General features: G+C 44.4%; 2 protein-coding genes across 4 annotated transcripts in view; one reads left to right on the plus strand and one right to left on the minus strand.

The window, feature by feature from the left end:
* Positions 1 to 2,834: 2,834 nt before the first annotated feature.
* ccdc77 (coiled-coil domain containing 77) overlaps positions 2,835 to 14,989 on the minus strand; it is a 32,745-nt gene continuing 20,590 nt past the window's right edge. For 2 of the 3 annotated variants that reach the window (XM_002941895.4, XM_004912480.4), the window contains exon 13: positions 14,615 to 14,776. The gene's annotated coding sequence lies outside the window, so the exon portion shown is untranslated. Of the gene's footprint in view, positions 4,483 to 14,614; positions 14,777 to 14,989 lie in introns of those variants that run through there. The other variant, XM_031898642.1, reaches the window with a different exon arrangement.
* Positions 3,158 to 4,867, plus strand: LOC116409683 (serine/threonine-protein kinase 3-like). The gene is made up of 3 exons (XM_031898645.1): positions 3,158 to 3,235; positions 3,609 to 3,690; positions 4,341 to 4,867. Exons 1-3 carry the CDS (start codon positions 3,217 to 3,219, stop codon positions 4,630 to 4,632), a joined length of 393 nt encoding a protein of 130 aa, XP_031754505.1. The 5' UTR covers positions 3,158 to 3,216; the 3' UTR covers positions 4,633 to 4,867.

Raw genomic sequence — 14,989 nt, forward strand, 5'->3', positions numbered from 1 at the left:
TCATTAAACCATTTTAAACCTATTCGGGCCCCGTGCAGGCCCCCAATCCCACCACATCATACAAACTCTTATGTAGGCCCCATTCCACTCTTACCTGAATGTCAAATGCACAAGTGCTCAGTGGGGCAGTTGGTCACCACTTTTTGCCTCCGTTACAGCCTCTCAGACCTTCCACATCTCTCTTTGCCCTTCTAGAACATGCAGACTAAAGCCAAGATCCAGGCTTCACTATACATAGTCCTGCAATCAGAGCAGTGAGGGGTTTAAAAGAAAGGAAACTGCAAAACATAACAAGCATCAACCCCGCCCCGAAGCTCTGCTGTCTCCCCTTATTTATGGCACAAACATATACATTTGGGTGTTGCAGTTCTACTTTAAGATGGAGGGTTCGGTTCATATAACAACAAATAGGAGATATCACAGGAATCTGGCACTAACACCTGCCAGCCTGAAATCTCCAACACAGAGCGAGTGGGCGCTCAGAACATGTTGGCACTCAATGAGGTATAAAGGGCCTTGCCCCTTTTTAATCCTTCTTTATAATGAGCTGCTCTTATCTCAAAGCCCAGTTGTTCAGCTTGGGGTGGGAGAGAAGGATTTTTTCATACAGAGGGTTCTCCGTTAGCTGGGGATTTGCTTTAAGAATGAATGAATCCTTTCCTTGTTCTACAAAATATAATGTTAGCAGTTCCACAAAATGAGTTGTTCTGATTAAACCCTTTTTTTCTCTTCCTCAGGAGGATAACATCACCCCACTTTCAGAGAAATACCCAGTAAGTAGCTGTAAAGCTGTATTTTCACAGTTTGGCTTCCATTTTCCAGCCCCCAGTCTTCCACCCTCTGTTTCACAAGTTCCTCCTATACCTTCTGTGCTTCTCTCATGTTAGAAAGGTTATTTGTCCAGCTGAATAATATTAGTTTGATTATCACATTTTCAAATACGTTATTTTTCAGGAGCCCGGGAGGTATTTGAAGCTAGGGGAGCCAATCGGGCAGGACCCCAATGGAGTCATCTACATTGTAAGATATTTTGTTCAGTGTTAAAATGAGGCATTGTGTGTCATGCTTTTGGGTAATTCTGTCCATTGGTTGTGCTCTCTACAGCTTTGTTCTTTCCATATTTACATGCTACTGTATAGCTTTTTGCTTTCCCATAGCATTCCGTTAGTAATGATCACTGAGCTTCTTTCCCTACTTTTGTAACAGGGATGGCACCAAAGAAAACAACTGGAAGTGGCCATTATAATAATTAAACATCAGAAGGTAATGTGTCTTCATGATTACTCTAATTAGATACTAATTAGTCTTTTGTTATACCTACATTATGGTTATCAGTAGAAAGAGAACTTGCTAACCAAATACAGTCAGTGAAATACCCTGGCCCCTAATAACTATGTAACAGTAAAATAACAAATGCAGTTTGATATAAAAGAACACAAGGGGTCTTGGTCATATTATACAATACTCACGTAGGGATATTACAAAGCTGTCATTTTTCATAACGACAAGTTAGGTTGGGGTGTTTGAAACTGTTATTGTATCCATTTTATTTACCTTGTTTCTTTTGTTTGAAACTAGAAGCAACAGGAGATCAAGAAAGAAGTCGAAATCCTACAAATTGTATCTGGCCACCAAAACATCATCGACTTCTATGGGGCCTTTTATCATAAGGCCTCATTGGAAACATCGAAACATAGAGGCCTATGGGTAAGGAAGTTTTGATTCAGAGAGGTTACACATTTATGCAGCAAACATGCAACTGATCTAATACACAAGCTAGCATTTTGGATCCATACATGATCCAGTTGGTAAGAAAGAGTCAGATGTAGATGATACTGCAGTCCCCCCAAGACTTAAAGCCACAAAGCCTTTTCCTCGGGTTCCCAATAAAATTGTAAGTAAATAAAATAGTTGGCCAAATATTCTTTCTTTGTCTTCTAGATTGCTACTGAGCTTTGTACCGGTGCAACTCTAGAAGAGATAATTGCCACCAAAAGGACCTTAGGCGAAAGATGGATCGCCTATATTTGCAAGAATGTGATAAAGGTAGGTCACCTGTTAAACTCCTTCCTGCTATTCTGCATATTTCTAATTAATCAAAGAGTACAAAATATTTATAAACTTACTTTTGCTTTCTTGATTTCTCAGGGCCTTAACCATCTGGAACAGAAGAACATAATCCATCATGACATCAAGCCGGAACACATCGTCATCTCCTCATCCGGAGAGGTGAAGATCGGTAAGCGACACAAGGATATTTTTTTCTCCGTGGTGTTTACTGCTGGCTTGTATTTCTAACTAAACATTAACATTCCTGCTTTTGTCATACAATTTTAGGCGAGTTTTGCTTTGCGACCATCGGAGGAAGGAGCGCCAGCACTTCGGGGACCATGGCATACATGGCTCCGGAAGTACTGGCTCATTTTGGCCAAAACAGCGGCGAGTATGACCATAAGGTATTGTCATGTCTTCTCTCTCTTTTTAGCTTAGAGTTAGGGGCATATTTAGCAAAATGTGAGATTACACAGAAAAACTCACTTTCTATTCATTCCTATGGGATTTTTAGAAGCCAATTTATCAATGAATGAAAGTTAGAACTCACCATTTGATAAATACACTTCTAAAAATCCCATAGAAAGGAATAGAACGTGGGCGAGTTTTTATATATTAAGCTTTAAACTCGCATTTTGATAAATCTGCCCCTTAGTGTCACCTTTTTATAAAATGTCACTTACACAGGGTGAACTGCGTGTAAATGTTCCACTCGCTTTACTTCCCCCTCTCATAACAGAGAATCCAGAGCTGTAATGTGGTTTCTGTCATACGAGAATCTGAAATGAGAGAGTGAAATGCATTTTAAGTGCAGGACACAAGAATAATAGAAACCAACTCCATTAGACTGCTTATGCTTTATGGGGATGTCTCACTCCATGTAACACTCCAGACTCTCAGTTTGGGGTATTTGGGGTCATTTTCTAGACATAAAAGTCATGGCAATTAACTACTGGATTATAGGCTTCTAATGGATTTGTTATTGTGCAAGCCAAATAGAATCACTATCAGGGTGTGGGTGGATAGGTATCAGAAGTATCCAAATCATCTGCAACTGGAATTATTTTCATGTACTCTGTGTATAATCTTCTCTAATACCCGTCTTTTCCCCCATATTGTAATATCCAGGCTGACATCTGGTCCCTAGGGATTGCAGCCATTGAAATGGCGGAAGGACATCTCCGTAAGTAAACCCTAATGTGTGTGTGTGTGTGTGTGTGTGTGTACTGTACTGCATGTAGAACTGTTAGTAGAATGGGCAGGGGGCATTTATGTGTCACGCTGTAAAATAGAATATTATGAAATATTTAAAACAAAGGGGCGGATATACTAACATTTTAATTTGCTGTGTTTCCATAATACACAATTTTTTGAGGCAAAGAAACTGGAATTCTTTCAGAATTCGACTTTTCAAACTTGAAAATGTACCCATTTAATAAGAATTTAAAACAGAAATGTTAAGAATTGGTAACTAAAACCTGGCAAGTACCTTTGTAGGGTAAAAATGTCAATTTAAGTAAATCATCATGTTTTTGTGTTGTATCTTTACATCTTAGCATTCAGAAAACTTCCCAAGCAGAAGCTGATCCAGAAAATAACAACCGGTCCTATTCCATCATTACCATCACGGGGCAATTGGTGAGTCACTTTCACTAGAATAGGAAAAGGCAGCAAGAGGGTAGAATAGGCAGTTAGGTGCAGAGGGTGGGGAAATAGAATAGGCAGTTAGGTGGAGAGTGTGAATGAGAGAGTCAGGAAAGGTGGGTAAATGGGCAATGTAGACTTTATGGTGAGGGGGACATTGGGATATGAGGTAAAGTAAGGATGGGGAAGGGATAAATGGGAAATAAGTGAGGGCAGGTAAATGCTGTGAGATGCCATAGGCAGTGGCTATTTATTGGGCTGGGGGGCTGTTTTGGCCTCTGTGTATATGAAATGCCAGGGCCTATTTTGTATCCCAGTCCGGGCTGAAATAAGGGTGAAGGTGATGCGTAATATGTGTAGCTCTATGCGCAAATGCAGACTCTCGTGCTGAGCTTGAGATCTTGGGGCCGGTATCTGGCAGCCAATACAAGCCGGGCTAAGATATAGGCAAAACCAAGTAAGTGCAATAGCCCCCCATTTCAGGCAGAGCAGTGGAACCCTTAGAAGGGAAGGGGCTCACCCCCTATTGCTGCCTGTGCTGTGATTGGGTTGGGTACAGAGCGGCAGGATCAGAGTCATCACACTGTGAACTCTGGGAAATGTAACACAAACAATTATAATTTTACCACCATTTTTTTTTCCAGGAGCGACGAGTTCCGCTTCTTTATCAGCGAGTGCCTGCAGAGAGACCCAGGCAGGAGACCATCTGCAAGGCAGCTCCTCACGCACCCTTTCATTGCCGAGCTCCGGGGTGAAAGGGGGGTGCAGAGGAATATCGCCCAACACCTGCACAGAGGTAGGGGAACTGCTCATTCTCATTATAGTTCATGTGATGCACAGACTGTAACCATTTACTGTTCCCATTCCTACAATATTCTCCTGCTTTCCTACATACAATATCATTCTATAACTAAAGCCACCAAGAATAAAGACTAAGATTGGATTAGGGCAGAGCTCACTAAACTGGGCTAAATCTACAGGAGAGACAAACATCTGAGAGGGGAGAACATGTTATTATTAGACAGTTGTAGTTGGCCTTTAAATTAGCAGCAAAAGGGAACGTGATATAAAACATGCATATAAATGCAAAGAGTAACAAGGAACAAATTGCAGAATTATTATATACTCACCTACTCCATGGATAACACTGAACAATCTCTCCTTAGGAACGAAGCACTGAAACGAGAACAACGAGGCAGCCATCGGGGGAGGGTCGGGGGCATAAATAGGGGGCCTAATTACCATCCTTGGGCCCCCACAAACATCTTAAACATCGTGGTCCCGATGGCAGCCCTCCATGTTCTCTTCATCATCTTCCAACAACTGCAGATGTAAGTTAATGTCTTGTGAGTTAGGGTGGGATGTGGGTTATGGTATTGCGGGGTCAAGAGTGGGTTAGTGTTTGTGGGTTACAGTGGGATGTGGGTTAGGGTATTGCGGGTCAGGAGTGGGTTAGTGTTTGTGGGTTAGGGTGGGATGTGGGTTATGGTATTGCGGGTCAGGAGTGGGTTAGTGTTTGTGGGTTAGGGTGGGATGTGGGTTATGTATTGCGGGGTCAAGAGTGGGTTAGTGTTTGTGGGTTAGGGTGGGATGTGGGTTATGTATTGCGGGGTCAAGAGTGGGTTAGTGTTTGTGGGTGAGGGTGGGATGTGGGTTATAGTATTGCGGGGTCAGGAGTGGGTAAATGGTTGTGGGTTAGGGTGCGATGTGGGTTATGGTATTGCGGGACAGCAGTGGGTTAGTGTTTGTGGGTTACAGTGGGATGTGGGTTATGGAATTGCGGGTCAGGGTCACAGTAAAAAGGAACAAATTGCAGAATTATTATATACTCACCTACTCCATGGATAACACTGAACAATCTCTCCTTAGGAACGAAGCACTGAAACGGGAACAACAAGGCAGCCATCGGGGGAGGGTCGGGGGCATAAATAGGGGGCCTAATTACCATCCTTGGGCCCCCACAAACATCTTAAACATCGTGGTCCCGATGGCAGCCCTCCATGTTCTCTTCATCATAGATATCAGCATCTTCTAACAACTGCAGGAGTGGGTTAATGTCTTGTGGGTTAGGGTGGGATGTGGGTTATGATATTGGGGGTCAGGAGTGGGTTAATGTTTGTGGGTTACACTGGGATGTGGGTTATGGTATTGCGGGACAGGAGTGGGTTAGTGTTTGTGGGATACAGTGGGATGTGGGTTATGGTATTGCGGGACAGGAGTGGGTTAGTGTTTGTGTGTTACAGTGGGATGTGGGTTATGGTATTGCGGGACAGGAGTGGGTTAGTGTTTGTGGGTTACAGTGGGATGTGGGTTATGGTATTGCGGGAAAGCAGTGGGTTAGTGTTTGTGGGTTACAGTGGGATGTGGGTTATGGTATTGCGGGACAGGAGTGGGTGAGTGTTTGTGGGTTACAGTGGGATGTGGGTTAGGGTATTGCGGGACAGGAGTGGGTTAGTGTTTGTGGGTTACAGTGGGATGTGGGTTAGGGTATTACGGGTCAGGAGTGGGTTAATGTCTTGTGGGTTAGGGTGGGATGTGGGTTATAGTATTGCGGGACAGGAGTGGGTTAGTGTTTGTGGGTTACAGTGGGATGTGGGTTAGGGTATTGCGGGTCAGGAGTGGGTTAGTGTTTGTGGGTTAGGGTGGGATGTGGGTTTTGGTATTGTGGGATCAGGAGTGGGTTAATATATATATATTTTTTTATAACAATTCTTTTATTGAGTGTAAATGTACATAGTTTGCAGTATATTGTTTCCATTGTCATTTACTTGTTGTACAGAAAGTAAATAAAGTAAATAACAACATAACAATAATAACATTGCGGTGCCTTCTTTGCAGATACCGATGCTATTTGCCATTCAAGCTGTGTTTCTGGTTACTAGCCTGCCCTTCAGGGCCTTAGTGAGATATTGGGGTTACACTGTTACCTTGTGTCTGGGTGTGTAGGTTATTAAAGGGGGGGATATGGGAGGGGTACCTCCCTGACCTGCATATCTTAGGGGGGTTCTGTGTCTATCCATGTTGACCATATTTTATCAAATTTTTGAGGGCACCCCCTCCTTATGTACGTTAGCTTGTATAGGGGTATAGCTTTGTTGATCATGGATTCCCATGCTGCTACTCTAGGGCCATCAAGTGGGTTAATATTTTGTGGGTGAGAGTGGGATCTGGGTTATGGTATTGCAGGTAAGGAGTGGGTTAATGTTTTGTGGGTGAGGGTGGGATGTGGGTTATGGTATTGCGGGTCAGGAATGGGTTAATGTTTGTGGGTTAGGGTGGGATGTGGGTTATGGTATTGCGGGTCAGGAGTGGGTTAATGTTTGTGGGTTACAGTGGGATGTGGGTTACGGCACAGCGGGTCAGGAGTGGGTTAACGTATTGTGAGTTAGGGTGGGTTATGGTATTGTGGGTCAAGGACAGGAATGGGTTAATGTTTGTGGGTTACAGTGGGATGTGGGTTATGGTATTGCGGGTAAGGGTCAGGCGTGGGTTAACGTTTTGTGGGTTAGGGTGGGTTATAGTATTGCGGGACAGCAGTGGGTTAATGTTTGTGGGTAACAGTGGGATGTGGGTTATGGTATTGCGGGACAGGAGTGGGTTAGTGTTTGTGGGTTACATTGGGATGTGGGTTAGGGTATTGCGGGACAGGAGTGGGTTAGTGTTTGTGGGTTACAGTGGGATGTGGGTTATGGTATTGCGGGACAGGAGTGGGTTAGTGTTTGTGGGTTACACTGGGATGTGGGTTATGGTATTGCGGGACAGCAGTGGGTTAGTGTTTGTGGGTTACAGTGGGATGTGGGTTAGGGTATTGCGGGACAGCAGTAGGTTAGTGTTTGTGGGTTACAGTGGGATGTGGGTTAGGGTATTGCGGGACAGGAGTGGGTTAGTGTTTGTGGGTTACAGTGGGATGTGGGTTAGGGTATTGCGGGACAGGAGTGGGTTAGTGTTTGTGGGTTACAGTGGGATGTGGGTTAGGGTATTGCGGGACAGCAGTGGGTTAGTGTTTGTGGGTTACAGTGGGATGTGGGTTAGGGTATTGCGGGACAGCAGTGGGTTAGTGTTTGTGGGTTACAGTGGGATGTGGGTTAGGGTATTGTGGGACAGCAGTGGGTTAGTGTTTGTGGGATACAGTGGGATGTGGGTTATGGTATTGCGGGACAGGAGTGGGTTAGTTTTTGTGGGTTACAGTGGGATGTGGGTTATGGTATTGCAGGTCAGGAGTGGGTTAATGTTTGTGGGTTACAGTGGAATGTGGGTTACGGCACAGCGGGTCAGGAGTGGGTTAACGTATTGGGTTATGGTATTGTGGGTCAAGGAGAGGAATGGGTTAATGTTTGTGGGTTACAGTGGGATGTGGGTTATGGTATTGCGGTTAAGGGTCAGGCGTGGGTTAACGTTTTGAGGGTTAGGGTGGGTTATAGTATTACGGGTAAGGAGTGGGTTAATGTTTGAGGGTTACAGTGGGATGTGGGTTAGGGTATTGCGGGTAAGGGACAGCAGTGGGTTAATGTTTGTGGGTAACAGGGGGATGTGGGTTATGGTATTGCGGGTAAGGGACAGCAGTGGGTTAATGTTTGTGGGTTACAGTGGGATGTGGGTTATGGTATTGCGGGACAGGAGTGGGTTAGTGTTTGTGGGTTACATTGGGATGTGGGTTAGGGTATTGCGGGACAGGAGTGGGTTAGTGTTTGTGGGTTACAGTGGGATGTGGGTTATGGTATTGCGGGACAGCAGTGGGTTAGTGTTTGTGGGTTACATTGGGATGTGGGTTAGGGTATTGCGGGACAGGAGTGGGTTAGTGTTTGTGGGTTACAGTGGGATGTGGGTTATGGTATTGCGGGACAGGAGTGGGTTAGTGTTTGTGGGTTACATTGGGATGTGGGTTAGGGTATTGCGGGACAGGAGTGGGTTAGTGTTTGTGGGTTACAGTGGGATGTGGGTTATGGTATTGCGGGACAGCAGTGGGTTAGTGTTTGTGGGTTACAGTGGGATGTGGGTTAGGGTATTGCGGGACAGGAGTGGGTTAGTGTTTGTGGGTTACAGTGGGATGTGGGTTAGGGTATTGCGGGACAGCAGTGGGTTAGTGTTTGTGGGTTACAGTGGGATGTGGGTTAGGGTATTGCGGGACAGCAGTGGGTTAGTGTTTGTGGGTTACAGTGGGATGTGGGTTAGGGTATTACGGGTCAGGAGTGGGTTAATGTCTTGTGGGTTACAGTGGGATGTGGGTTAGGGTATTGCGGGACAGCAGTGGGTTAGTGTTTGTGGGTTACAGTGGGATGTGGGTTAGGGTATTGTGGGACAGCAGTGGGTTAGTGTTTGTGGGTTACAGTGGGATGTGGGTTAGGGTATTGCAGGACAGCAGTGGGTTAGTGTTTGTGGGTTACAGTGGGATGTGGGACAGCAGTGGGTTAGTGTTTGTGGGTTACAGTGGGATGTGGGTTAGGGTATTGCAGGACAGCAGTGGGTTAGTGTTTGTGGGTTACAGTGGGATGTGGGTTAGGGTATTGCAGGACAGCAGTGGGTTAGTGTTTGTGGGTTACAGTGGGATGTGGGTTAGGGTATTGCAGGACAGCAGTGGGTTAGTGTTTGTGGGTTACAGTGGGATGTGGGTTAGGGTATTGTGGGACAGCAGTGGGTTAGTGTTTGTGGGTTACAGTGGGATGTGGGTTAGGGTATTGCAGGACAGCAGTGGGTTAGTGTTTGTGGGTTACAGTGGGATGTGGGTTAGGGTATTGCGGGACAGCAGTGGGTTAGTGTTTGTGGGTTACAGTGGGATGTGGGTTAGGGTATTGCGGGACAGCAGTGGGTTAGTGTTTGTGGGTTACAGTGGGATGTGGGTTAGGGTATTGCGGGACAGCAGTGGGTTAGTGTTTGTGGGTTACAGATCAAAATCTTTTATCCCGGCTGATTGATGAGACGACCCATATCCGCAGCCTGAGATACCGGTTCCCATGGATTCCCCAAACGCACCGAACAAGGTTTCCTACGATATGATTGGTGCGCGTATGGGCAGCTTAAGGCTCAAGGTATTATAGCCAGAGGCAATAAAAAGGCAAAACACACAGAGTTGTAGCTGCAAAGAAGATTACAGTACTGTGGGGGCTCAGGGGGCGCTGATATATAAGGCAACAACTCACGCCATGTACTCACCATTACACTGAAGGCTAAACCAGTTACCCATCTGGTAACCAGCAACAAGCCCTGTACCCCGAGCCCTCGGCCTGTACCATCCATACTATCATAGCCTGGCAACCCCCCCTCTCTGTAATGCCCCAAACCATAAGAATCTCCTGGCCAAAAACAGATCTACACGACACCTGCCTATTGGGGAAAGTAGGGCCCTACTGGGACTGCCCCCCCAGCAAGAAATGCCCCCCTATAATAAGGGGAACTGTACCCCCAAATACAACTGGGCTCCAGGAATCAAACCAGAAATATGTAAAAACACTGATTGGTTGTACTGTACTGACTGATTAGATAGCGCCAAGACTGGGTTGGACGGCTGAACACAGGGTTATGGGAGATCGTGGTACCAGTTGGTCCAGTCAGGAAGGAATCCCCCCCCCCTGCAGCAAATAGAGAGCTTTATCCTCCCTCTGGGTCAACTAGCAGTTAGGCAGGTTATATACAGGCATTATGGCTGAACGTGATCCACGTGTGTCCTGTTAAACCTAATTTATCTGATTATATAAATAACATAGTTGGATGAAACCTCGGGGCACCTTGGCAAAGTGCCATTAAAGTCTTAAAGACATACAGGTATAGGGCCGGTTATCCAGAATGCTCGGTACCAAGGGTATTACGGATAAGGGGTCTTTCCGTAATTTGGATCTCCATACCTTAAGTCTACTAAAAAATCAATAAAATATTAATTAAACCCAATAGGGCTGTTCTGCCCCAATAAGGGGTAATTATATCTTAGTTGGGATCAAGTACAGGTACTGTTTTATTATTACAGAGAAAAGGGAATCATTTAACCATGAAATAAATCCAATAGGGCTGTTCTGCCCCAATAAGGGGTAATTATATCTTAGTTGGGATCAAGTACAGGTACTGTTTTATTATTACAGAGAAAAGGGAATCATTTAACCATTAAATAAACCCAATAGGGTTGTTCTGCCCCCAATAAGGGGTAATTATATCTTAGATGGGATCAAGTACAGGTACTGGTTTATTTTTACAGAGAAAAAGGAATCATTTAACAATTAAATAAACCCAATAGGGCTGTTCTGCCCCCAATAAGGGGTAATTATATCTTAGTTGGGATCAAGTACAGGTACTGCTTTATTATTACAGAGAAAAAGGAATCATTTAACCATTAAATAAACCCAATAGGGCTGTTCTGCCCCCAATAAGGGGTAATTATATCTTAGTTGGGATCAAGTACAGGTACTGCTTTATTATTACAGAGAAAAAGGAATCATTTAACCATTAAATAAACCCAATAGGGCTGTTCTGCCCCCAATAAGGGGTAATTATATCTTAGTTGGGATCAAGTACAGGTACTGTTTTATTATTACAGAGAAAAGGGAATCATTTAACCATGAAATAAACCCAATAGGGCTGTTCTGCCCCCAATAAGGGGTAATTATATCTTAGTTGGGATCAAGTACAGGTACTGTTTTATTATTACAGAGAAAAGGGAATCATTTAACCATTAAATAAACCCAGTAGGGCTGTTCTGCCCCCACTAAGGGGTAATTATATCTTAGTTGGGATCAAGTACAGGTACTGTTTTACAGATAAGGGAACCCATACCTGTATTTCTATTTCCCTATATTCAGTAATACATATCAGCCTGGGTAAGGCTTGCGTACACAACCGGGCCGCACCCCTCGGGGGCCACTGGACGCTCACACCGGTGTGAGTTCGGATAAAAAATGTGTCTGGGGGTGGGGGGTCCGGCTGCACCAGGGCCCGGGGATGTCTAGTTACGCGACTGTGGATAGAAGATCTGGAGCAGGGGACCAGGGAAGGCACGTGAGAGAATCCTGTCAGCCCTAGGGAATCTAAAGCTGGGGACGGCCATTTGTTTGGGGGCTGCTGGTGATGTAACCAGTCTGTCTGCAGGAGCTGCGGCACCATCGGTAGGGGAATGAAGAGCCCTATGGCTTACATATTGGATTGCAGACACGGCCTCGAAAAATGCTTTATGCAAGTTGCCCTTTGGGGGTTGAAGAATGCTTTATGCAAGTTGCCCTTTGGGGGTTGAAGAATGCTTTATGTGGGTACTGTCTGTTGTAAGGAGGGTTATCGGCTGGAGTTTTGCCATATTTAGAAGCTTCTATAGATACTATCCTGGGAATGATTTCTCTTCCTCAAGCAAGGATCTCCAGAACCGGGGGTATTGCCCATATCCAAGCAAGATCCGTTGTCTGCCATGCAATTCATGAGATACTTGAGCATTCTGACATCAAAAATAGGATTGGTCAGCTGGGTGAGGCGGCGGATGCACCCAATTCAGCGAGGATTATCAGCCGAATGAGTCAATAAAAATGTAACTTATTAGCTTAACGTGATTCATACAAAAACTCCCAGCTGATAAGGATACTCTCACGGCACATTTGTTTATTCACCGTGATTTCACACCTGTGTATTCACACTCACGTGGAACCTGCTGCCATTACGCAAACTTGCCTGAAATAAAGGGAGGCTTGTTTCCCACACATATGAATTATCACTGTTTCAGGTACAGTTATAGGGTAACTCTTATGTTTAGGCTGGGAGAACTCTGATGCTCTGGTTACAGGCTGGGGCCGACTGTGAGCATTGGCCTCTGGTTGGTATACGGTAAAGGTTGCCATACATGGGAAGACTCACTCATTTGGCCAGATCGGATCTTCTCCCGATATGCCAACGTAGGGCAAAACTCTAACAATACAACAGGCGGCGTTGGATCAGAGACTGCGTAAACAAAACGATGCGGAGCTCGATGAGATGAAAAATCAAACCTGACCAATCGAGATCTGCCCAATTTTAGGCCAGATATCGGTGGAATAGGCCCATCTTTATCTTGTAAGTACTAGGGTTCTTTCTCTACAGTATGCATATATACAGAGACACCCAACTGGCCTTCTGAGCCCTGTGCAAGTGGGGCCCCATCTAGTTTAACAGAGCACCAAAATCTACAGTTAGTATTGATGCTGATTTATATGGTTTATGTATGTGAGTGGAGAGATAGGTCAGTATGGGTCTGTATGTGAGTGGAGAGATAGGTCAGTGTGGGTCTGTATGGGAGTGGATAGGTCAGTGTGGGTCTGTATGGGAGTGGATAGGTCAGTGTGGGTCTGTATGGGAGTGGATAGGTCAGTGTGGGTCTGTATGGGTCTGTATGTGAGGGGATAGATGGGTCAGTATGGGTCTGTATGTGAGGGGATAGATAGGTCAGTATGGGTCTGTATGTGAGGGGATAGATAGGTCAGTGTGGGTCTGTATGTGAGTGGATAGATGGGTCAGTATGGTCTGTATGTGAGGGGATAGATGGGTCAGTGTGGGTCTGTATGTGAGGGGATAGATGGGTCAGTGTGGGTCTGTATGTGAGTGGATAGATGGGTCAGTGTGGGTCTGTATGTGAGTGGATAGATGGGTCAGTGTGGGTCTGTATGGGAGTGGATAGATAGGTCAGTATGGGTCTGTATGGGAGTGGATAGATGGGTCAGTGTGGGTCTGTATGTGAGTGGATAGATAGGTAAGTATGGGTCTGTATGTGAGTGAATAGATGGGTCAGTGTGGGTTTGCGTGTGCTATGTAACATGTCAGTGTGGGTCTAATGGACCAATTAGGACTGAAACATGTTGTGCTTTGCTGTGCACCAATAAATGTACCAAGTTTGCTTTAACACAAGGCTCTGGTGGAATCCTGTTTATATTGTTATGATGCAGGTGAAGGCACAAGGGGAGTAGATAGCAATGAAGCAAGTGCCCAGGGAGCAGGTTCCATTACAAGCCCCTTGTTTGAAGACTCTTCCTTGTATTTACTGCCCTCAGCCTTTTCTCTTAACTAGCTCGGTCTCACAGGAACAGTTTTGTGCGATCTCCACTACACTTACCTTAGGGACCAACTCACAATATAAAGGTAAATATCTGAACAACAGCAGCCTAGAGCCCACTGAGCATGTGCAGTGCCACTGACACACAGACCTGATGTGGACAAAGTTAAAGGCCAGGATCATTAGTTTATAGGGCTGCTGACTCTCTGGGCTGGTACAGGGAGTTCAGTACATAAAATACAGCATTTCTAGTCAGAGTTTAGTTTTTGAATTATTTGCCTTCCTCTTCTGATTCATTCCAGCTATTAAATGGGGGTCACTGACCCAGTAGACAAAAAAAACAAACAAAAAAAAAACTATTACTCTGTGAACTTTATTTTTTATCCTTCTATTCAGACCCTCTCCTATTCATATTCCTGTTTCTCATTTAAACCACTGCCTAGTTCCTAAGGTAAACAAGGCCCTAGCAACAATATAGCTACTAAGGTTCCAAACTGGAGAGTTGCTGTACAAAAATCTAAGCACAGGCATAGGACCTGTTATCCAGAACGCTCGGGACCTGGGGCTTTCCAGATAAGGAATCTTTCTGTGATTTGGATCTCCATACCTTAAGTCTACTAAAAAAAAATAATATAAAACATAATTTAAACCCAATAGGGCTGTTCTGCCCCCAATAAGGGGTAATTATATCTTAGTTGGGATCAAGTACAGGTACTGTTTTATTATTACAGAGAAAAGGGAATCATTTAACCATTAAATAAACCCAATAGGGCTGTTCTGCCCCCAATAAGGGGTAATTATATCTTAGTTGGGATCAAGTACAAGTACTGTTTTATTATTACAGAGAAAAGGGAATCATTTAACCATGAAATAAACCCAATAGGGCTGTTCTGCCCCCAATAAGGGGTAATTATATCTTAGTTAGGATCAAGTACAAAGTACAGTTTTATTATTAGAAAGAAAAAGAAACATTAAAAACATTTTTAAATATTAGAATTATTTGATTAAAATGGAGTCTATGGGAGATGGCCTTTCCGTAATTCATAACTTTCTGGATAATGGGTTTCCGGATAAGGGATCCTATACCTGTAACTGAAAAATCACAAAAAATTAATATCAATTGCAAAATCTTTCTCTATGTCATACTAAAAAGTAATCGAAAGGTGAACTACCCCTTAAGTTTAGCCAGATTGCCCCATAGTAAAAACAGATCTGCAATCTAATTGGGCAGCTCTATATTTCTTTTTTTAATTAAACAAACTAAAAGTCCCGGCTTCTCTAAATGACCAAAAATTAGCAAAATAA

The sequence above is a fragment of the Xenopus tropicalis genome, chromosome 3, assembly GCF_000004195.4.
Source record: "Xenopus tropicalis strain Nigerian chromosome 3, UCB_Xtro_10.0, whole genome shotgun sequence".
Lineage (NCBI taxonomy): Eukaryota > Metazoa > Chordata > Amphibia > Anura > Pipidae > Xenopus > Xenopus tropicalis.